Raw genomic sequence first — 22,823 nt, 5'->3', positions numbered from 1 at the left:
AATTATAAAACTGTATTTTTAACTGCCTACTGGACATTTCTATCTTAATTTTATTATGATATGCCGTTCCATAGCCTGTATGGACATTTCTATTTTGATAGTAAACAAGTAGTGCCAGTTCTATAATACACATGAAAACCTACATATGAACAAATAGTGCAAGTTTTACATATGAAAAAATGAAATGGAATCACTTTTTCTATTCTCTCCTAATCTTTTCCCCTGGTAGTCTCTGTATCTGTGTTTACTGTGTTGTTAGGTAAATGTGTGCTTGTTCCCCTTGTAAATTATGAATTCTTTGGAGGCAGAGGTTTATGTTCATCTTTGTATGTTCAGTGTCTAGTGGTCTAACTTAGTGTAAAACTAAATTTCCTATATCAGTTACTTAATCAAGAAATTTGGGAATCATCCTTGTTTTACCTGATCACTCATTTTCAGCTTGTCAGTAAGTCCTACATCCTATGCAGTGTGAATATTTGTCAAATTTGTCACTTTGACGTTCTTAGTGCCACTTACTCAGGTCTTATTCAGGCCTTCATTATGTCACTTAGGCTGTTAACATAGTACTTTACTGGCCTCTGTGGTTGTATTTCTTGGGTATATTGTTAATTGGCTTTGTGGGAAACTAGAAAAAGCCCTGATTTTGTAGTGTTTGCTGATTGCCATGGTGTAAATACTCTCACCATCGTAGATTTTAAGATATCTGTGTGAAAGGTCAGCTGGCTCACAGAATTCCTGAAAATGTAACAGTCAGTGCTCAAGAGCCGGAAGAGGCAACTTCAGCACATTGCTGTGTGACTAATTCTTTTTCCATCATCCTCTCTACAGCTGCCAGGATTATTGTTTTGGAACATAAAGCTGATAGTGCAGTTTCTTGGGTTAAACGAGATATGGTTAAACATTTTGAATGTCTTACAAACCTCTTTTCAAACTGCCCTCCAACCTTTGGAACCACATCTGTCATTCTTTACCATTTCTGCCCAACGTACATGTGCTACGATCTAGATACACTGAAATCAGTATTCCCCTTATTTCTCAAAATATGCCATGGCATTTGCCACTGCTGAGCTTTCCCTTTGCTTGGAAGGGCTTTTTTCATTTGTCTGGCTGACAGGATTCTTAGCTCTGAGAAGCACTTGGCAAATTAGAAGGAAATGTGGTTCTCAGACTTAAAAGTAGCCAAGTAGCAGTTTCCTTCTTTCATTCTACTACATTTTAAGAGTAATCAAGCGTATGAGACTTTATTTTTGTTGTTGTTGTTACCAGAATGATACTATCAGCTGATGTATAGATTTGTTAATTCATGGAACCTGCCATGTGTCTGGTATTGTTCAGACACTGAAGATGAGTTAGCAAACAAAACAAAGACCTTCTTTCGCTCTTGGAGCATACATTATAGCGGATGTAGACAATTTAGGTTTTCTTATAAGTACTCTATTTTGCTTGTTTCATCATCTCTCTGAAGGCAGCTTTAATTGTATCTACTATATCATTAGGAGATTTGGTACATGGTTACCATGAGCTCCCTTCTGGGTATCTATTTTTAACTTTCAATTCTCTTAATTTTTCTTTCATCCATAGATTTGTGGATTTCTATATTGAGGGATATCTTTTTAACATCTAGAATTACTTCTGTTTTCTGTCTATTAGGGGCCTACTTTAAACAACTTTTCTTTCCGTTAACATATTTCACTCATAAATCCTAAATTTCAGTAACACCTATAAATTTTTATTTCCTATTGTTACTAAAATTCCAGATTCACTTTGCTATAACAGTATTTGTGTATTGATCTAGAGATATCTGAGGCCATAAATATTTTATATATATAGCCAATTTTCCTGTTGTCTTTTCACTGGCAATGATCTTGTTGTGTTGCATTAATAGTTATAGCTAGTAGTTATTTTTTTTGTTTTTTGGTTTTTTTTGAGATGGAGTCTCGCTCTGTTACCCAGGCTGGAGTGCAATGGCACAATCTCGGCTCACTGCAACCTCTGTCTCCCGAGTTCAAGCTATTCTTGTGCTTCAGCCTGCCGAGTAGCTGGGATTACAGGCACCCGCCATCATGCCCAGCTAATTTTTGTATTTTTGTAGAGACGGGGTTTCACCATGTTGGACAGTCTGGTCTTGAACACCTGACCTCAGGTGATCCTCCTGCCTCAGCCTCCCAAAGTGCTGGGATTATAGGCGTGAGCCACTGCGCCTGGCCAGTAGTTATGTTTTTAATCTCTTTCTCAATGTTATACTTCTTTTTGGGTCATGATAAAAGTAAGCATTAAGCAGTGTAGTGGAGTGGTTCAGAGTATGGGATCAAAATATTTTAATTATTATTATCGTTGTTCTGTTGTTTAATAACTGGTTTAGTACAGTGTAATTAAGGACTTTTCCTTATTTTTTCCCCAATCCAGAGTGTTATAGTGACTTTTTAAACGAAGACTTTGATGTAAAGACTTACACTTCTCAATCTATTCATCAAGCTGTAATTGCTGAACAACTAGCAAAACTTGCCCAAGGAATCAGTCAGTTGGACAAAGAACTACACTTACAGGTAATTCTGATTTTCAGGGTCCCTACGGATTATTCAGCCTAAAGTGATAATTTAGCATTTTTGTAATCTTATTAAATACAAATGCATATTTACATGAAAAAGCACATACTTACCAGTGTGACTTATTTTTCAAAGTAAATTTTTGGAATTTTCTGTAAACCAGTTTTTGTTAAAAAACTAATATACCACCTCACCAAAGCCTTTCATTCATACTTCCTGTTCACCACCTTAACTGCTGTGCAACGAATTTAGTGGGCAAAAAATAGGATGTGTTCGATAAAGATAATAGAAAATGGAATTTTGGAAGTAAAACAATGTGAATAAGAAAAAATTGGGATGTTACATTGGCAATTCATACTTTATAAGCACAAAATGTAGCATTTGCTGAAATAACAGAAAGTTGATAAATGTTATTCTGAGTAGGATACATACAATATGAGAAGTTAGGAGACCGGTCCTACTTTTAGCTATGCTGTTAACTGACTTTAATCTCACTTAATGTCTTTAAATCTAGCTTTTTTGTTTGTTTTTTAATCTATCAGATGGGTTGGAATAAGCAAGAGGAAGAGGAGACTGTAGTAGATAACTTTGAAGATTCCTTCCTCTCCTAAAATTGTGTAATTTTTATAGGGCGATTTTATGGTATAATTTCTAGTGTTGCCTTTGATAGAGTAGGTATTTAATACATATTTAAATGAATGAACGTATGTATGAAACATCAATCGTTTACCAGGAAACATAGATTTGGTATAACCTGAGACATATCCACTTGATTTTTTGTGTGTCTTAGTTTCTTTGAGTGGCTTAGATAGGACTGGGATGACTTCTAAGGTCATTTTAACTCTAAAAGTCTGATTATATATAATTCGATTTCAATCATTATTGGCAGATATTTAGAAAACACGTTTAGGCCAGGCGTAGTGGCTCATGCCTGTAACCCCAGCACTTTGGGAGGCCAAGGTGGGAGGATCACGAGGTCAGGAGTTCCAGACCAGCCTGGCCAACAGACACTACCCCATCTCTACTAAAAATACAAAAATTAACTGGGCGTGGTGGTGGGTGCCTGTAATCCCAGCTACTTGGGAGGCTGAGGCAGTAGAATCACTTCAACCTGGGAGGTGGAGCTTGCAGTGAGCCGAGATCGTGCCGTTGCACTCAAGCCTGGGCAACAACAGCAAGACTCCGTCTCAAAAAAGAAAGAAAGAGAGAGAGAGAGAGAGAGAAGTTATAGTAGCCTAGGATGTGAAGTAGAGGAAGTCTGGGAGTCCCAGTAGTCTATATCAGTGAGATGTCTAAAACTGTAAAATATTTACTATTAGGGTTTAGTGCAGGAACTAGAAATCACTCTAAGAAAGACACTTCATACAGAGAGTTTGGATACTTATAAAATTGTTGGGTGAATAGCTAGTGGACTGAGTTGAAGGAACTACCACAGATACAATACAGAGGCCTGGAAGTACCTCTTCTTACCTTCCATGCCAGTGCTAAAATTCTGCTTCTAGATACCTGATGACTAAATACTGGAGTGGTCAATGTGGTTCTCTTAACTGTGTCTAAATTCTCAGGTCTCAGAACCTTTATTACTAGCTGAAACAGTAAGCTTTCCTCTCTCTCTCTTTTTTTTTTTTTTTTTTGAGACAGAGTCTTGCTCTGTCACCCAGGCTGGAGTACAGTGGCGCAATCTCGGCTCACTGCAACCTCTGTCTCCCAGGTTCAAGTGATTCTTGTGCCTCAGCCTCACAAGTAGCTGGGACTACATGGGTGCACCACCACACGTGGCTAATTTTTTTGTATTTTTAGTAGAGACAGGATTTCACCATGTTGGCCAGGCTGGTCTCGAACTCCTGACCTCAAATGAGTCACCCACCTTGGCCTCCCAAAGTGCTGGGATTGCAGGTGTGAGCCACCGTGCCTGGCCTAGCTTTCCTCTCTCTTGTCTTCCACAACTCTTGGAAAAATCATTTAATTGGTTGCAAGGGAGTCTATGAAACTATAGTTTCAGGCTTTTTAACCTTACCAAAGTATTACTAGTGATAAAAGAGAATAGATAATTTTAAGAAAGTTTGTCTTGTTAAGAAGGACATATTGAGGACCGTATCCGTAGACTGGGAAAAATTTGGACATCTTCTGGGAACTTTACAAGTAACAGACTGAGATGACCAAGGGTAATACTTTGAGTATATATGAGAGAAAGATACTTGACAGAATGACAGTGATATCTGAAACAGGACAAAGTGGAGGATTTAGGGGTTCCATTGAATTAATCTTTGGTGATTAAGAACTTCAGTCAGCAAACTAGACATGAAACTTCATATTCATTGAAATAAAAGGCACACAATAATAAGGATTCCTGCATTATTCTAAAGATTTGAATGATTTCTTGATGTTTCTGGGAATCTCTTGTATGTGGCCTTTAACTTGTAACCTTCTTGGTTTTTTTGTTCTGGCCATCTGCAGTGCCCTAATTTTCATAAAAGTATCAAACATCTATAGGGAAAAGGATTTGCTGTGGGTGTGTGACACTGGGAAACTGGAAGCAGAGAGATGTTCAGGTGTAGGTGAGCACTGAGTGCTGTATCTTTCCAGAGTAGGATGTGGCCTTGGTGGTGCTGAATCAAATTCAAGAACAAAGAGAACCTGATGTTTGAAAATATTCTTTAAAGGGAAAACAGTAATGGTGTGGCAACAATGAGCTGGTTTTTTACATTTTTTGGCACAACTCCACTTGAGCATCTCATTAAGATAGCAAGGGGCTTACCTGAATGTTTGTGTTCCCCTAACATTCATATGTTGAAACTTAATCTCCAATATGATAGTATTAAAAGCTAGGGGCTCTGGGAGGTGATTAGTGCCCTTCTTAGAGAGGCCCGAGGAAGCTTGTTTGCCCCTTCTACCATGTGAAGATAGATACAAGGTACCATCTATGAGGAATGGGTTCTCACCAGATGCTGAATTTGCCAGTGCCTTGTTGTTGGACTTCCCAACCCCTAGAACTGTGAGCAATAAAAATTTCTTCTGTTTGTAAATTACCCAGTCTAAGGTATTTTGTGTTTGTAGTCCAAACAGACTAAGACAGGGCTAAGAAAAGGCTTTAACTCCTCTTGCTCTGTGTTGAACTGTAAATGTATGTGTGTTCCTGCTTATAACTCATCTCAGACACACCTTAAAAACCTGTGTTTTTTTCTTTTGTATTTGTATTTGCCTCATTTCTACTCCAAGCGAGACCTTCCATTCTACATTGTGGTTACAAGGAAAAATATCTAACAGAGCAAAAGCTAATCATTTGTTTTTGATTTTCAGGTTGTTGCAAGACATGAAGATTTACTGGCACAAGCAACTGGGATTGAGTCGTTGGAAGGTATATTTCTATTAACTGCTAGAGATTGTGTAGAACTAGACCAGGGATTGGCAAGCTTTGGCAAGCTACTTTGGATGGGAAGTATTTTAGACTTTGCCAGCCACATAGTCTCTGTTGCAACTACTAAACTCTGCCATTGTAGAGTGAAAGTAGCCAGATAATATGAAAACAAATGTGTGTGGCTATGTTTCAGTAAAACTTTAGTAAAACTTTCCTGGCCCCTGAGCTAAATGATCTGGGTTTACTGCTTACTAGGTGTTTGACTTTGGGCAAATTAGTTAACCCTTCTCTGCCTCAGTTTTCCTATTTGTAAAAGAGTATAATATGTACTAACATAGCATTATTCTGAGGATTAAATGAATTAGCAAGATACTTAGAACAATGCCTGCATATATTTAGTGCACCTGTGTTAGTTAATTAAAACAATAAAAACATCAACAATACCAGAGTGGGTAGTACTGGAAGGAGGCTGGAATTTTTTTCTTATTTTTGCCTTTCTTGGAGCCTTTTCTGCAACTCTTTTTAATGAAAGTATAGTCGAATAATAATTGGATTTTTATTTTTACAAATCTGCTTATTTTTGTTTGACTAAATATTTTATGAATTTTTCATTCCCTCTTGATTAAATTAAACCACATCTCATAAATATGAATTGTTACTATTGTGTTTTACATTATTGTGATTACTATTTTTAATCATTGTACATCAAAATAAAGATAAGTGGTTTTTCCCTATGTTGATCAAATTCTTGAGAGAGGATATTGTTTTCTGTGATGTAATATTCTGTAATGCTTCCCCCAGCATTTCTTATGTACCGAAAGATATTAACTTATTCTCAGCATATACAGTATTTCTAAGATACCCTGATGAAGAACTTAATATTTTTGGAAATAGTTGTTTGTTGTTTGAAATCTGGAATACATATCTGACTAGGTTCTTAGGAAAATTAAGAAGCTCTAAGTACTGATTGACTTAGTACTGGCAATTAATTATTATTTTTAATCATTTCAACTTTTATTTTAGATCCAGGGGGTATATGTGTAGGTTTGTACCTGAGAATATTGCATAATGCTGAGGTTTGGGATACAAATGATCCTGTCACCCAGGTAGTGTGCATAGTACCCAACAGTTAGGTACTCCCTCCTCTAGTAGTCCCTATTGTCTATTGTTGTCATCTTCAAGTCTATAAGTACCCAATGTTTAGCTCCCACTAATAAGTGAGACTGTGTGGTATTTGATTTTTCTCTTCCTGCCTTAATTTGCTTAGGATAATGACCTTCATTTCTATCCATATTACTGTATAGGACATGATTTCATTCTTTTTTTATGGCTGTGTGGTATCCATGGTATATATGTACCATGTTTTTAAAATCTAATTCACTGTGGATGGGCACCTAGGTTGATTCTATGTCTTTGTTATTGTGAATAGTGCTGCGATGAACATATGAGTGCATGTGTCTTTATGGTGGCACAATTTATTTTCTTTTGAATGTATATCCAGTAACAGGATTGCTGGGTCGAATAGTAGTTCTGAGTTATTTGAGAAATTGTCAAACTTCTTTCCGCGGTGGCTGTACCTTCCCACCAAGAGCGTATAAGCATTCCTTTTTCTCCACAGCCTCACCATCATCTGTTGTTTTTTGACTTTTTAATAATAGTCATTCTGAATGGCGTGAGATGGTATCTCATTGTGGTTTTGATTTCTCTGAGGATTGGTGATGTTGAGCATTTTTTTTATGTGTGTGTTGCCTGCATGTATGCCTTCTTTTGAGAAATGTCTCTTTTTGTCTTTTGCCCACTTTTTAATGGAGTTGTGTTTTTGCTTGTTGAATTAAGTTTCTTATAAATTCTGAATATTTGACCTTTGTCAGATGCATAGTTTGCAGACATTTTCACCTGTTCTGCAGATTGTCTGTTTATTCTATTGATAGTGTTTTTGGTTGTGCAGAAGCTCACTAGTTTTAATTATGTGTTTAAATCTCATAATATTTTTATACATTTCTGAGAGCAAGTAATACTTTAATGGCAATTTTTAAAACATGCTAGTTTTTTATTTATAAGGATGGCATGGTAGTACATTGAGTGTATATAGGTCTAGATGAATCACCACAACAGAAATATTTCTCACTGTGGCTTTTAAATATGTGTTCTAGTTCTTTAATGTGCTTGTTTTTCCCAGGATGATCTTCAAAGATTAAAATATTTGAAATACACTGCTAGACTGAATTAGAATGATTATATCTTGTACAAGTGTGTAGAGTACAAAGGTTGGCTACTTTATTCCTATGATTATCTCAGAATATTCACTAGATTATTTGAACATAAAAGATTGAAGTGTAGGCCAGGGTGCAGTGGCTCACGCCTGTAATCCCAGCACTCTGGGAGGCCAGGGTGGGAGGTTCACTTGATCCTGGAATTCAAGAGCAGCCTGGGCAACATAATGAGACTCTATCTCTATAAAAAATAAGACATTAGGTTGGCATGGTGGTGCATGCTTCTAGTCCCAGCTACTTGGGAGGCTGATGTAGGAGGATTGCTTGAGCCAAGGAGGTTGAGGGTGCAGTGAGCTGTGATCGTGTCCCTGCCCTCCAGGCTGGATGACAGAGCAAGACCCTAGACCCTGTCTCAGAAAATAAATAAAATAAAAAACTTTAAGTGTGAATTGCTTAGTATTCATTTTAGCATGAGGCAATAATTAATAGCCTACCAACGAAAAAAAGTCCAGGACCAGATGGATTCACAGCTGAATTCTACCAGAGGTACAAGGAGGAACTGGTAGCATTCCTTCTGAAACTATTCCAATCAATAGAAAAAGAGGGAATCCTCCCTAACTCGTTTTATGAGGCCAACATCATCCTGATACCAAAGCCTGGCAGAGACACAACAAAAAAAGAGAATTTTAGACCAATATCCCTGATGAACATCGATGCAAAAATCCTCAATAAAATACTGGCCAACCAGATTCAGCAGCACATCAAAAAGCTTATCCACCATGATCAAGTGGGCTTCATCCCTGGGATGCAAGGCTGGTTCAACATTCGCAAATCAATAAACATAATCCAGCATATAAACAGAACCAAAGACAAAAACCACATGATTATCTCAATAGATGCAGAAAAGGCTTTTGACAAAATTCAACAGCCCTTCATGCTAAAAACGCTCAATAAATTCGGTATTGATGGAACGTACCTCAAAATAATAAGAGCTATTTATGACAAACCCACAGCCAATATCATACTGAATGGGCAAAAACTGGAAAAATTCCCTTTGAAAACTGGCACAAGACAGGGATGCCCTCTCTCACCACTCCTATTCAACATAGTGTTGGAAGTTCTGGCTAGGGCAATCAGGCAAGAGAAAGAAATCAAGGGGATTCAGTTAGGAAAAGAAGAAGTCAAATTGTCCCTCTTTGCAGATGACATGATTGTATAATTAGGAAACCCCATTGTCTCGGCCCAAAATCTCCTTAAGCTGATAAGCAACTTCAGCAAAGTCTCAGGATACAAAATTAATGTGCAAAAATCACAAGCATTCTTATACACCAGTAACAGACAAACAGAGAGCCAAATCATGAATGAACTTCCATTCACAATTGCTTCAAAGAGATGTGTCTTTCTAAGTATTTACTAGAATGTTATTTTGAGATGCTGAAAAATAAATGTGGTGTATATACAGATTAGAAAAATTGAATATTATTTTAGCGTCTACTTCATCTGCTTTATTCTCCTAAATATGTAAAATTTTTTACCATGTAAGTAGTTTGGAGGTATGTTTAAGCCTATTTTATTTAAAAATGTTCTTTTTTAAACTATTCTTCCAAATATTACTTTGAGAATTTGCTAGGTTTCAGAAAGCTATAGCAATAGAGTTTTTGTTTTCATGGAATTTTGAGAAATATTTATTAAGCTTATAATATAAAAAGAGGTAGCCTCCCATCCTGGCTAACATGGTGAAACCCCGTCTCTACTAAAAATACAAATAATTAGCTGGGCGTGGTGGTGGGCGCCTGTAGTCCCAGCTACTTGGGAAGTTGAGGCAGGAGAATGGCGTGAACCTGGGAGGCGGAGCTTGCAGTGAGCTGAGATCGCGCCACTGCACTCCAACCTGGGCAACAGAGCGAGACTCCGTCTCAAAAAAAAAAAAAAAGTAGCCTCATTCATTTATTTTTTCATTCAGGCCATCAAATAGTAATTAAGAACTTGTTAAGTACTAGGCACATGTGAACGATAGACAAAAGTCACTGTCCTTTTCGAACTATGTTCTGGTCCTGGAGGTAGATTGAAAAAAAAAGTACAGATAGAAAACAGGGCTGGGCATGGTGGATCATGCCTGTAATTCCAGCTACTTGTATGCTGAGGCATGAGAATTGCTTGAACCTGGGAGGCAGAGGTTGCAGTGAGCTGAGATCACGCCACTGCACCCCAGCATGGGCAATAGAGTTAGACTGTATCTCAGAAAACAGAAAGAAAAATTTTATTTGTAAATTCTGCAGAGAAATGAAACAGGTGATGGGGATGGATGAAGGCGACGGAAGGCCTTTTTGAGAAGATGACATTTGAGTCAAGATCTAAGATAAGGAGGAGCCATCTCAGGAAGATTTGGAGAGAAGACTGAACAATAAATGGGAAAGCAGGAATTAACTTGGCATGTTTGAGGGGCAGAAAGTAGCCCAGAATAGTGAAGGAGGGAGAGAATCGTAGATGAGGTTCTTGGGAAGGAATTTGGATTTAATTCTAAATGCAGTGGTAAACCATTGGAAGAGTTTTTTGTTTTTTGTTTTTGTTTTTTTTTTTTTGTTTTGAGACGAAGTCTTGCTCTGTCTCCCAGGCTGGAGTGCAGTGGCCAGATCTCGGCTCACTGCAAGCTCCGCCTCCCGGGTTCACGCCATTCTCCTGCCTCAGCCTCCTGAGTAGCTGGGACTACAGGTGCCCGCCACCTTGCCCGGCTAGATTTTTGTATTTTTAGTAGAGACGGGGTTTCACCATGTTAGCCAGGCTGGTCTCGATCTCCTGACCTCGTGATCCGCCCGTCTCGGCCTCCCAAAGTGCTGGGATTACAGTCTTGAGCCACCGCGCCCGGCCAACCATTGGAAGAGTTAATCAGGTTATTGTATGATGAGATTAATACTCTGAATAGTTTACTCTGATAGCTCTATAGAAAAAGGCAATGGTGGAAGCTTCCAAACTAGTGTCCCTGATATTAGAATAGTTTAAGTTGATGGTGCCTTGGATTAGAGGGGTGGCAGATGGAGTAAAATGTAGGCAAAGCTGATAGGATTTGTTGATGGCAGATGAAAGAGCTGATGGAAAAAAGTCACCATGAGTTATTCCTAGGATTTTGGTCTCAAAAATTGGATAGATAGATGATGGTATGAGTATTGGAAATGTCATAGCCTGGAGAGAAGTGTGATTTTTGATGGGTTGCAAGGTAGGGCATAAACTATCTTGGGTATCTTAAATTTGATGTAACAGTAGGAAGAGAGAGAAAGAGGACAGAGAGATAGGGAATGAGAACATAGGCAGATATATAAAGAAAATCTTTTTACATAGATATATGTGTATATGTCTGTATATGTGTGTATGTATAAAACCAGTATTTTATTGAACAGATACTATTTAAAACTTTGGAGTTGAATGAAATTCCTGAAAGATTGTAGATGGAGAAGAGCAGATGACTGAGGATCACATCTTGGGGTACTCCAGCACATGTAGAGGTCTGCCAGAGGAGAAGTGGGAACAACTAATGAGATAATAGGAGACCCAGGAAGTGTGTTGATTTGAAAGCCTAGACAAAAAAATGTTTCGGAAAGGGAGTAGTCAACTGCTGTGAATTTCTGAGAGCTTGAACAAGGTTAAGACAGAACCAACAATAGAATTTGGCAACTCGTAGATTTCTGGTGACCTTGATAAGATCTGTTTTGGTGGAGTATGGGTGGAAACCCATTGAGACTGGGTTGTGGAGAGAATATGATGTAAGAAAATGGTTATAAGTAATGGCAGTTTATTCTTGGCAGTTTATGGTGAATACACCACAAAACCAGCGCAAAAGTGGGAATCTTTGGTTCAGAGAGGATTCTGTTGGACTATACTGTGTTATTATACTTATATGCTGATAGGAATGTTTATTTGTTCTAACATTACTTCATTTAAAATATGACGACATGTCTATACTTAAATTTAGCTATTACTATGCTTTCAAAACAACTATGCCAGTTGGATATAGAAACTGAATTTTAAAGAATGGCCTTCGAAATAATTAAATATCTGTACTAATTGAAAGCCTAAATAATAAAATTTAAGCTTGATCTTCCTGAAAATATTTTTCCAATTTTGTGAAAATTTCCTCATGTTGTAAGCCTAGAGAGTTGTAGATTAAGCTGTGGGCTATAGTTTTAATATAGGAGTGATGGGGCAAAGGGAATATCATGGAAGATCAGTCATACTTTTTTGGTAATGTATTAAAATATACGTAACATAAAATTTATTGTTTTTAGCATTTTAAAGCATACAATTCAGTGGCATTAAGTATATTTACAGTGTTGTGCGACCATCCTCACTATCTAGGTCCAGAACTTTTCCATCACCCCAAATGGAAACCCCACATCCATTAAGCAGTCAGTTTCCATTCCCTGTCAGGCTTCTTTTGTGAGGCAAAGATTGGAGGGGGAGACCAGTTACAGGCTTTTACAGCAGTGTAGGTAAAAGATATTGGTTACTTGGATTAGGATGGTGACAGAAAAAGTTAAAATTATATATGCATGTATTTTCTTTTAATTTAACTTTTTACCCAGTTGTATGCCCTGTAAATTTGTAAAGCCAATGTAAGCTTATGTTTTCCTAGGTGTTCTTCAGATGATGCAGACGAGAATTGGGGCTTTACAGGGAGCTGTTGATAGGTACTGTTCTTAATTTTATGAATAAATGGAATGGGAATATTTTTATCCATTGATATTTTGAAAGTGATTTTATTCTGACTCCTCTCTTTTCTTTTTCTTTAGGATAAAAGCAAAAATTGTTGAACCATACAATAAGATAGTTGCCCGTACTGCACAACTAGCAAGACTTCAGGTAGTTTCTTACTTTTGTTTCTTTAGACTTTATTATTCATTTTGTTTTCATAAGTGGACAAAATTGAAGAGTATGAGTTTGGAAGAAGTAAGAGAATGGGAACAGAAGGTAAGAGAAAAGGAGAAAACAATACTAAAAAGCCTTAAGATGTCTAGCTCAAAAAATACAAATCTAAAGTGAATTATTTTCACTGTCATTGCAGTATATAATTTTTTATTAACTTATATCTTCTTCAATTTCTTTCATCAGTGTTTTTTACCTTTCAGTGTATAGATGCTTCACCTCCTTGGTTAAATTTATGTCTAACTTTTTTTTTCTGTAGCCTTGTAAATGGGAAATGGGATTGTTTTTCTGATTATTTCTTTGGATAGTTCGTTGTTAGTGTATAGAAATGCTACTGATTTTTGTATGTTAATTTTGTATCCTCTGACTTTATGCATTTTTTCTAGCACTCTTTTGATGGAGTTTTTAGGGTCGTTTATCTACTTTTCTATCTAAAGGATCATGCTGTCTGCAAACAGGGACAACTTTACTTCCCTTCAGGTTTGGGTGCCTTTTATTTCTCTCTTGCCTAATGGCTCTGGCCAGGACTTCCAGTGGCTATGTTGATGAATAGTAGTGGTGAGAGTGCACATCTTTGTCTTGTTCCTGATCTTAGAGGAAAAGCTTTCAACTTTTCACTGTTGATTATGATGTTAGTTGTGGGCTTGTCGTATATGGCCTCTATTGTGTTGAGGTACATTCCTTCTATAACAATTTTTTCTGAGTTTTTAACATGATATGTTGTTGAATTTTACCAAGTGCCTTTTCTGCATCTATCAAAATGATATGGTTTTTGCCTTTCATTCTGTTAATGTGGTATATCATTTATTGATTTGCACATGTTGAACCATCACTGCAACCCAGAGATAAACCTCACTTGATCATGGGGCATGATTATTCTAATGTGCTACTGAATTCGATTGCCTAGTATTTTGTTGAGGATTTTGCATCTGTGTTGATCAGGAATACTGACCTGTAATTTTCTTTTCCTGTAGTGTCTTTGGCGTTGACAGAAGGGTAATATTGGCCTGATAAAATGAGTTTAGAAATATGTTTCCGTCTTTGATTTTTTGGGGAGAGTTTTAGAAGGATTGGTATTAGTTTTTCTTTAAATGGTTGGTAGAATTCAACAGTAAAACCATCAAGTCCTGGGCTTTTCTTTGTTAGGAGACTTTTTATTACTGATTTAATCTGTGTACTCACTATTGATCTGTTAAGATTTTATTTCTTTACGGTTCAATTTTGGTAAGTTGTATATGTCTAGAAATGTATCAGTTTCTTCTAAGTTATCTGATTTGTTGTCATATAATTGTTCATGGTAGTTTCTTATAATTCTTTATATTTTTGTAATATCAATTATAATGTTTTCTTTTTCATTTCTGGCTTTATTTGAGACTTCTTTTTTTTCTTAGTCTAGCTAAAGTTTTATTGATTTTATTTATCTTTTCAAAACACCAACTCTTATAGCAAGGCATGGTGACATGCCTGTAGTCCCAGCTACTCGGGAGGCTGAGATGGGAGAACTGCTTGAGCCTGGGAGGTAGAAGTTGCAGTGAGCCGAGATTGCACCATTGTACTGGAGCCTGGGCAACAGAGCAAGACCTTGTCTCAAAAAAAAAAAACAAAACCCAAAACACAACTCTTGATTTTATTAATCTTTATTGTTTCCTAGTCTATGTTTCATTTATTTCTGCCCTGATCTTTATTATTTTCTTCCTTCTACTAACTTTGGGCTTTGTTTGTTCTTTTGCTAGTTCTTGAAGTTTAATGTTAGGTTATTTATTTGAAATCTTTTTTGATGTAGACATTTATTGCTATAAATTTTCTTCTTAGTACTGCTTTTGCTGCATCCCATAACTTTCGGTATATTGTGTCATTTGTCTCAAGATATTTTAAAATTTATCTTTTAATTTCTTTTTTGATCCATTGGTTGCTCATAAGCATGTTTTTTTTGTTTTTTTTTTAGAATTTTTTTGGTGAATTTTTCAAAATCCATCCTTTATTGATTTCTAGTTTAATACCATTGTGGTTGGAAAAGATATTTGATATGATCACAGTCTTCTTAAGTTTGTTAAGCTTTATTTTCTGGTCTAACATATGATCTATCCTGAAAAAAGTTTCATGTGCATTTAAGAAGAACATGTATTCTGCCACTATTGGATGCAATGTTCTGTATTTGTCTGTTCGGTTTGTTTGGTCTAGAGTGTAGTTAAAGTCTGTTTTTTGATATTGATTTGTTGGTTTTTTTCTTTCTTTTTTTTTGAGATGGAGTCTCACTGTGTCACCCAACCTGGAGTGCAGTGGCCTGATCTCTGTTCACTGCAGCCTCCACCTCACAGGTTCAAGCCATTCTCCTGCCTCAGCCTCCCGAGTAGCTGGGATTACAGGTGCCCGCCACCACACCTGGCTAATTTTTGTATTTTTAGTAGAGATGGCATTTCACTGTGTTGGCCAGGCTGGTCTCGAACTCCTGACCTCGGGTGATCTGCCTGCCTTGGCCTCCCCATGTGCTAGGATTACAAGTGTGAGCCACTGCGCCCAGCCTATTTTCTTTCAGCACTTTGAATAGATCATCCCTGTCTCTCCTGGCTTATAAGATTTCTACTGAGAAATCTGTTCATAGCCATCTTGGGATTCCTTTGTATGTGATGTGCTTCTTTTCTCTTGCTGCTTTCAAGATCCTCTCTGTTTTTGATTTTTTACAATTTGATTGTAATATATCTTGGGGTAGTCTTGTTTACACTGAATCTGATTGGAGGTCTTTGAGCTTCCTATACCTGGATATTTTTTATCTTTCCACAGATTTGGGGAGTTTTTGTTATTATTATTAATTTATTAATTTATTTTTGAGACGGGGTCTCAGTCTGTAGCCCAGGCTGGAGTGCAGTGGTGCGATCTTGGCTCACTGCAAGCTCCTCTTTCCGGGTTCATGCCTTTCTCCTGAGTAGCTGGGACTACAGGCGCCCACCACCGCGCCTGGCTAATTTTTTGTATTTTTAGTAGAGATGGGGTTTCACCGTGGTCTCAATCTCCTGACCCTGTGATCTGCCCGCCTCGGCCTCCCAAAGTGCTGGGATTACAGGCATGAGCCACCGCACCCGGCCTGTTATTATTTTTTAAAATAAACTTTCTTCTCTCTCTGCTCCTTCTGGCACACGCATAATATGTAAATTGGATTGCTTGATGGCATCTCGTAATTCTCAAAGGCTTTCCTTACTCTTTTTCTTTTTTCTTTTTGTTCCTCAGGCTGGATCATTTCGGATAACCCCTTTTCAAGCGCACTGATTCTTTTGTGTGATTGAATCTATTGTTGAAGCTCTCTTTGGAATTTTTTTAGTTCAGTCGTTGTGTTCTTTAGCTCCAGAATTTCAGTTCGGTTCATTTTTGTGGTTTCTATGTCTTTGTTGAACTTCCCATTTTGTTTGCTTATTGTTTTCCTGATTTTGTGTACTTGTCTAGTTGTATTCTCTTGTAGTTCATGGAGTTTTTAAAAGATGGTTATTTTGAATTATTTGTCAGGCAGCTCATAAACCTCAATTTCTTTAATGTTTGTTCCTTTGGTGGTATTATGTTTCCCTGATTGTGATTCTTGTTGCCTTGTATTGGTGCCTGCACATTTGTAGAAGTAGGAACTACTCCACTCTTTGCAGACTGGCTTTGGCTGGGAAAGTTCTTCACCAATTAGCCTGACCAGAGATTCTAGGCAAGCTTTCTGGTGTGGTCTGTGAGCAGGCTTACTGCTGGTGTCTTCAGGCAGGCTGTTGTGGTACTTAGGTTAGCAGGTGCACAGGTCTGGTGCTTGGGTCCATGAGGTTTGGTTTGCAGACTATATTTACTGGGGAAAATGTGGGTCATGAGTTTGCTGGAGCAGACTTAGATCCAGGGTTCACAGTGCCAAGCTGGCCCCCTGTGGAATGGACCTATTTGGGGCCTAGTCCACAGGAGCTGGTCTGAAGCCTAGTCCCTTGGGAGCTGACCTGGCACTGGGACTGGCCTTGAGCTTGAATCTGCAGGAGCCAACCAGTTGCTGGAATGGGCCTGGCACCTGGGACCATGGGAATGGGCCTGGAACCTGAGTCCACAATGCCTGGCTTTCACTGTCTCCTAGGACCATGGGGGTGGGCTTGGAGCCTGTGAGTCAGGCCTGGGTCCTGGGTTTACCAGGGTTAGCCTGGAGCTTGGGTTTGCGAGGGTGGTCCTGGAGCCTTGGTCTGCTGAAGTAAGCCTGGGCTCTGCGTCCACTGAAGGCTGGGGTCTGTGGATGCTTGCTTTGTGCCTAGAGCCATGAGGGTCTGTCTAGAGGCTGGGTGAGTGAGTGCTGGCCTGGAGGCTTGGTCTTCAAGGGCTTGCCTGGAGACTGGGCCACTGAGACAGGTGTGAGTCATCTGGTCTTGGGAGCTGGCCTGGCACTGGGTTCTGCGATGAGCTTGGACCCTGGGTTTGCCAGAGGAGGCTGGGTTCTGCTGGGATGGATCTGGACCCTGGGCCTGCCCGAAGAGCCTGGACTTTGTGTCTGTTGGAGTGTGGGGCTGCAGGGGCTGACTTGGAATGTGGACCCGTAGGGCAGCTTGGAGCCTGTGTCCGTGGGTGCTGGCCTGGTGTCTGAGGCCACAGGTGCCAACCTGATGCTGGGGCAGATCTGGTGTTTGGGGCCACGTGGGCTGCTCTGGAGCATGAGGCTTCAGTGGCTGACCTGGTGCTGGAAGTCTGTGTGCTAACCTGGCACTAGGGCTAGCCTAACATCTTGGGCTATGCAGGGTTGCCTGGTGCTGGGTTGGGCCTGGAGCCTGAGTTGGGATTAGCCTGAAGCCGAGGGCTAGTCTGGGACCTGGGGTCACTGGGACCAGCCTGGTAGTGGTGTAGTCTGGAAGTACCAGCCTGGAGTCGGGCAGGGGCAACCTGCCCAACACGATTTTAATGGGGCAGGCCTAGTGTTGGGGACTGAGGCAAAGTCCAGTGCTCAATTCCTTCTCTTTTTTCTGCTCAACGAGCATCTGTCTCCTTACTAGCTGGCTTGTATTGGGACGCAGGTAATGTGACACTGTCCTTCCTCTTCTCTTTAGTGTGTCTCTTTTTATTTCTGTGCTATATTCAGGTGCTATAGTGTCTCACCTGGTTTAACTTTTGTGAAGATAATTTGGATAGTGGTTCAAGTTAATGTGTCTGCAAGCTGGAGTCCTGGAAAGTCTTCCTCTACCATCTTACTAATGTCACTCATAAACATATCACATTGATTTTTGTAACTAAAAATTATGCTTTAATACCCTGTTTTTTGGAAAGTATCCTTTTTCAGATTCATCTATATTGCTTTTTTTTTTTTTTTTTTCTAGACAGAGTTGTGCTCTATTGCCTAGGCTGGAGTGCAGTGGAGTGATCTTGGCTCACTGCAGCCTCCACCTCCCAGGTTCAAGGATTCTCCTGCCTTAGCTTCCCAAGTAGCTGGGATTACAGGCACCCGCTACCACATTTGGCTATTTTTGTTGTCGTGTTTTTAGTAGAGACAGGGTTCACCATGTTGGCCAAGCTGGTCTCGAACTCCTGACCTCAAGTGTTCCACCTGCCTCGGCCTCCCAAAGTGCTGGGATTACAGGCGTGAGCCACCATGCCTGGTCTTGCTTATTGTTTTGTTTCATTTTTATTGCTGTAGAATATGTCATTATATGAATATTCTGCTTATGGACTTTGGATTGTTTCCAGATTGGGACCATTATGAATAATATGGTTGTGAAAACTTTTTCACAAATATATGTTGGCTCATGTAATACCCCTTTGTATAAGTTATATCCTGGGAATGAGATTTCTGGGTTATAGGGTTTCTGATTTTCAACTTCATTAGATAATGCCAAACTATTTTACCAAATGGTTATATCACATATGCTATCAGTATATGAGAGTTCCTTTTAGTTTGTATCCTTGCCAACACTTAGTGTTGTCAGACTTGTTAGTTTTTGCTAATATTTTAGGTGTGTGGTGGTGTCTCGTTGTGGTTTTGTTTTTCTAGGACTAATTACTGAGGAGATTGAACCTCTTGTGAGTCATCTATTACGTGTGTTTGAGATATCCCTGTGCCTACCCTTTTTTTTCTCCTCGCTCTTCTGTGTTGTTGGAGAGAAGTTAAATTTATCCAGTTTTTCTTTTATGGTTGGTTCTCTTTTATGAAAAATTCTCACAAAACGTTCTGTACTCTGAAGTTATGAAGATATTGTATATTGTCTTCAAAAACATGTATTGTTTGGCCTCATATGTTTAGATCTATAATCTACCTGGAATTGCTTGTGCATTTACTAATCTTTTTTATTAAGTAATCTGCTGTTAATCCCATCCTGTGTGTTTTAAAATTTTGCCTAATATAGTTTTCTTTGTATTTTTTTTTTTTTTTTGAGGTGGAGTCTTGCTGTGTTGCCTAGGCTGGAGTGCAGTGGCATGGTCTCGGCTCACTGCAACCCCGCCTCCTGGGTTCAAGCGATTCTTCTGCCTTAGCCTCCTGAGTTGCTGGGAGTACAGGCGCATACCACCATGCTCAGCTAATTTTTGTATTTTTGGTAGAGACGGGGTTTTAACATATTGGCCAGGCTGGTCTCGAACTCCTGACAGCCTCCCAAAGTGCTGGGATTACAGGTGTGAGCCACCGTGCCCGGCCTATAGTTTTCATCTCTAGTATTTGTATTTGTGTCTTGTTATATGTTCTCTTTCTGTTATGACATTTATATTTCATTTTCATTTATATACATACATACACACACACACACACATATATGTATACTTGTTTGTTTGTTTAAGATAGGCTCTCACTGTGTTGCCCAGGCTGCAGTGCAGTGGTAAGATCTCAACCCATTGCAATCTTCGCCTCCCAGGCCCAAGCTATCCTCCCACTTCAGCCTCCTGAGTAGCTGAGACTATAGGCACGCACCACCACACGCAGCTAAGTTTTGTATTTTTTATAGAAACCAGGTTCTGTCATGCTGCCCAGGCTGGTTTTGAACTCCTGAGGTCAAGCATTCCACCTACATTGGCGTCCCAAAGTGCTGGGATGACAAGCATGAGCCACTGTGTCCATCCGACATTTATGTTTTCATTTACCTTCTTGAAGATATACATGTTTATAATTTTTTTTGTTTTTTCTGAGACACAATCCTGCTCTGTCGTCCAGGCTGGGGTGCAGTGGCATGATCGTGGCTCACTGTACCCTCCGCCTCCTGGGTTCAAGTGATTCTCCTGCCTAAGCCTCCTAAGTAGCTGGGATTATAGGCAAGTGCCACCACACCTGGCTGATTTTTGTATTTTGAGTAGAGATGGGGTTTCACCATGTTGGCCTGGCTGGTCTTGAACTCCTGACCTCAGGTGATCCGCCTGCCTCAGCCTCCCAAAGTGCTGGGATTATAGGCGTGAGCCACTGTGCCCAGCCTATAAAATAAATTAACATTTAATTCTTTATTATTTCTAGGTTTATTTTTGTTGATTGACTTTTCTTCTTGTTATGGGTTTTATGTGTTTTGCTTCTTTACATACCTGGTAATTTTTTATTGGATATTAGAAATGTATATTTTGTGTTTAGAGTTCCTAGATTATTTAAAATTTCTTTTAAATAGTGTTGGACTTTTTTCTGGTTCACACTTAAGTTACTTGGAATCAGTTTGATCTTTTTTTCTTAACTAATTAATTAATTAATTAATTTGTTATTTGAGACAGGGCCTTGCTCCGTCACTTGGGCTGGAGTATAGTGGGGCAGTCTTGACTCACTACAACCTCCAACTGCTGGTCTCAAGCAATCCTCCTGCTCTAGCCTCCCAAGTGCCTGGGACTACAGGCACATACTACCATGCCCAGCTAATTTTTTTTTTTTTTAATTTATTGTAGAGATGGGAGTCTCACCATGTTGCCTAGGCTGGTCTCAAACTCCTGGCCTCAAGTGATACTCCTACCTGGCCGCCCCAAATGCTAGGATTACAGGTGTGAGCCACCATTGATCTTTTTGAGATTTAGTTTTAAATCTTTGTTAGTACAGGTCCAGAACAGCCTTTAACCTAGGGCTAGTTTAGCCCAGTTTACTATTAGGTCTTTCTACTGTGGTTGGTGAGAACATGTGTGAGCTCTGTGAGTTGTTTCAGTGTTTCTTTTCCTGTGCTTCCTCTCACACATGCACAGATTGGTACTCAGAAGACTTGCAGCTATTTTTCTGCTTATCTCCACAACGTCTCTTTTTGCAGCTGCTTTTTCTCCAATTCTCTGCCCACAAACACTAGCTTTTTTGGCTTTCTTGAAGTGTAATCTCTGCTTCCCAACTTCAGAGAGACTGTCATGCTCTGTTTCCCTTCCCTTCCCTTCCCTTTGCCGTGGCCTGAAAATTGTCTCCCAGTGGTAATCTGAGACAGTTGTTAAGCTCATTTTCTTGTTTCTCTCAAAGATCACAGACCTGCGTTTTCTGTTATGGAATTATTGTCCAATTATTCATTCCTGTTGTCCTAAAATTATTTCGTGTATTTTGTTCAGTTTTCTAGTTGTTTAAAATGGAAAGGTAAGTCTGACCCTATTCCATCATTGTTAGAAGTCACACTCATTATTAAAAATTGAGTTATAAGTTATGTACCATAAAATAATCACTTTAACATGTACAGTTTAGGAGTTTTTACTATATTCACAAGATTGTGTCTTGTGAATATAATATCTAATTATACTATAATATTATCTAATGCCAGAATATTTTCATTACCCAAAAAAGAAACTCTATGCCCATTAGCAGTTATTCCCTCTGTCCACTTCCCTACGCCAAGCTCTCAACCACTAATCTGCAGTCTTCCTTTTTGGATTTCCCTATTCAGAACATTTCATAGAAATGGATCATTCATTATGTAGCTTTTGGCTTCTTAATGTAATATTTTCAAGGTTCATCCATATTGTAGCATGTATCAGTACAGTAAGTTCTTATTTAATGTCATTGTTAGGTTCTTAGAAACTTCAACTTTAATAAAGAACATACAGCAGGTCCATGTCATTTCGTTATAACACTGAGGAGGTAGAAAATGGGTCTTATTATACGTTGCTTCTTGTTGTTGTTTTTTGAGATGGGGTCTTGCTCTGTCATCCAGGTTGGAGTGCAGCCTCTTGAATAGCTGAGACTACAGGCACGTACCACCATGCCCAGCTAATTTTATTTTAAATTTTAATTTTTTTTAGACAGTGTCTCTCACTGTGTTGCCCAGGCTGATCTCAAACTTCTGGACTCAAGTAATTCATCTTCCACAGCCTCCCAAAGTGCTGGGATTACAGGAGTGAGCCACCCTGGTCCATTGTTTTCACTTAAAGTCAAAAGAGCCAGTTGATGATGTTTAATGAGGACTTAGGTACTTCATTCCTTTTTATGGTCAAATAATATATCATTACATGAATATATCACATTTTTGTTCATTCAGTTTGTTTATCCTTTAATCAGTTGATGAATATTTAGGTGGTTTCTACTTTTTAACTATTTTGAATAGACTGCTAAGAACAAACGTTGCATAAATAATACTTATGTGGACTTTTTTTTTCATTTCTTGGGTATGCACCTAGAACATATTATGCTAGGTTATATGCTAACTCTATGTTTAACATTTTGAGGAATGCCAAACTATTTCCAAGGCAACTGTACTGTTTTCCATTGTTACCAACAATGTATGAAGATTCTAATTTCTCCACTTTTTAAGAATATTGCCATCTTATTGAAGTGGCATCATTGTGTTGAGTAAATACCCGTGATTCGTTGTCTTACAGCCACAGAAAACTAGGACGCAGAAACACAAATAGTGAGATTCAGAGTGGAAGTTTAATAGG

General features: G+C 38.8%; 1 protein-coding gene across 1 annotated transcript in view; it reads left to right on the top strand.

Moving 5' to 3' along the window:
• COG5 (component of oligomeric golgi complex 5) overlaps nt 1-22,823 on the top strand; it is a 370,641-nt gene that overhangs the window by 3,104 nt on the left and 344,714 nt on the right. The window contains exons 2-5 of the mRNA XM_073009243.1: nt 2,407-2,546; nt 5,847-5,904; nt 12,745-12,799; nt 12,902-12,971. Coding sequence (XP_072865344.1) covers nt 2,407-2,546; nt 5,847-5,904; nt 12,745-12,799; nt 12,902-12,971 — 323 coding nt within the window. The remainder of the gene's footprint in view (nt 1-2,406; nt 2,547-5,846; nt 5,905-12,744; nt 12,800-12,901; nt 12,972-22,823) is intronic.

This window comes from Chlorocebus sabaeus, chromosome 21 (genome assembly GCF_047675955.1).
Source record: "Chlorocebus sabaeus isolate Y175 chromosome 21, mChlSab1.0.hap1, whole genome shotgun sequence".
Taxonomy (NCBI): Eukaryota; Metazoa; Chordata; class Mammalia; order Primates; family Cercopithecidae; genus Chlorocebus; species Chlorocebus sabaeus.
This window is presented reverse-complemented; position numbering and strand designations above follow the sequence as displayed.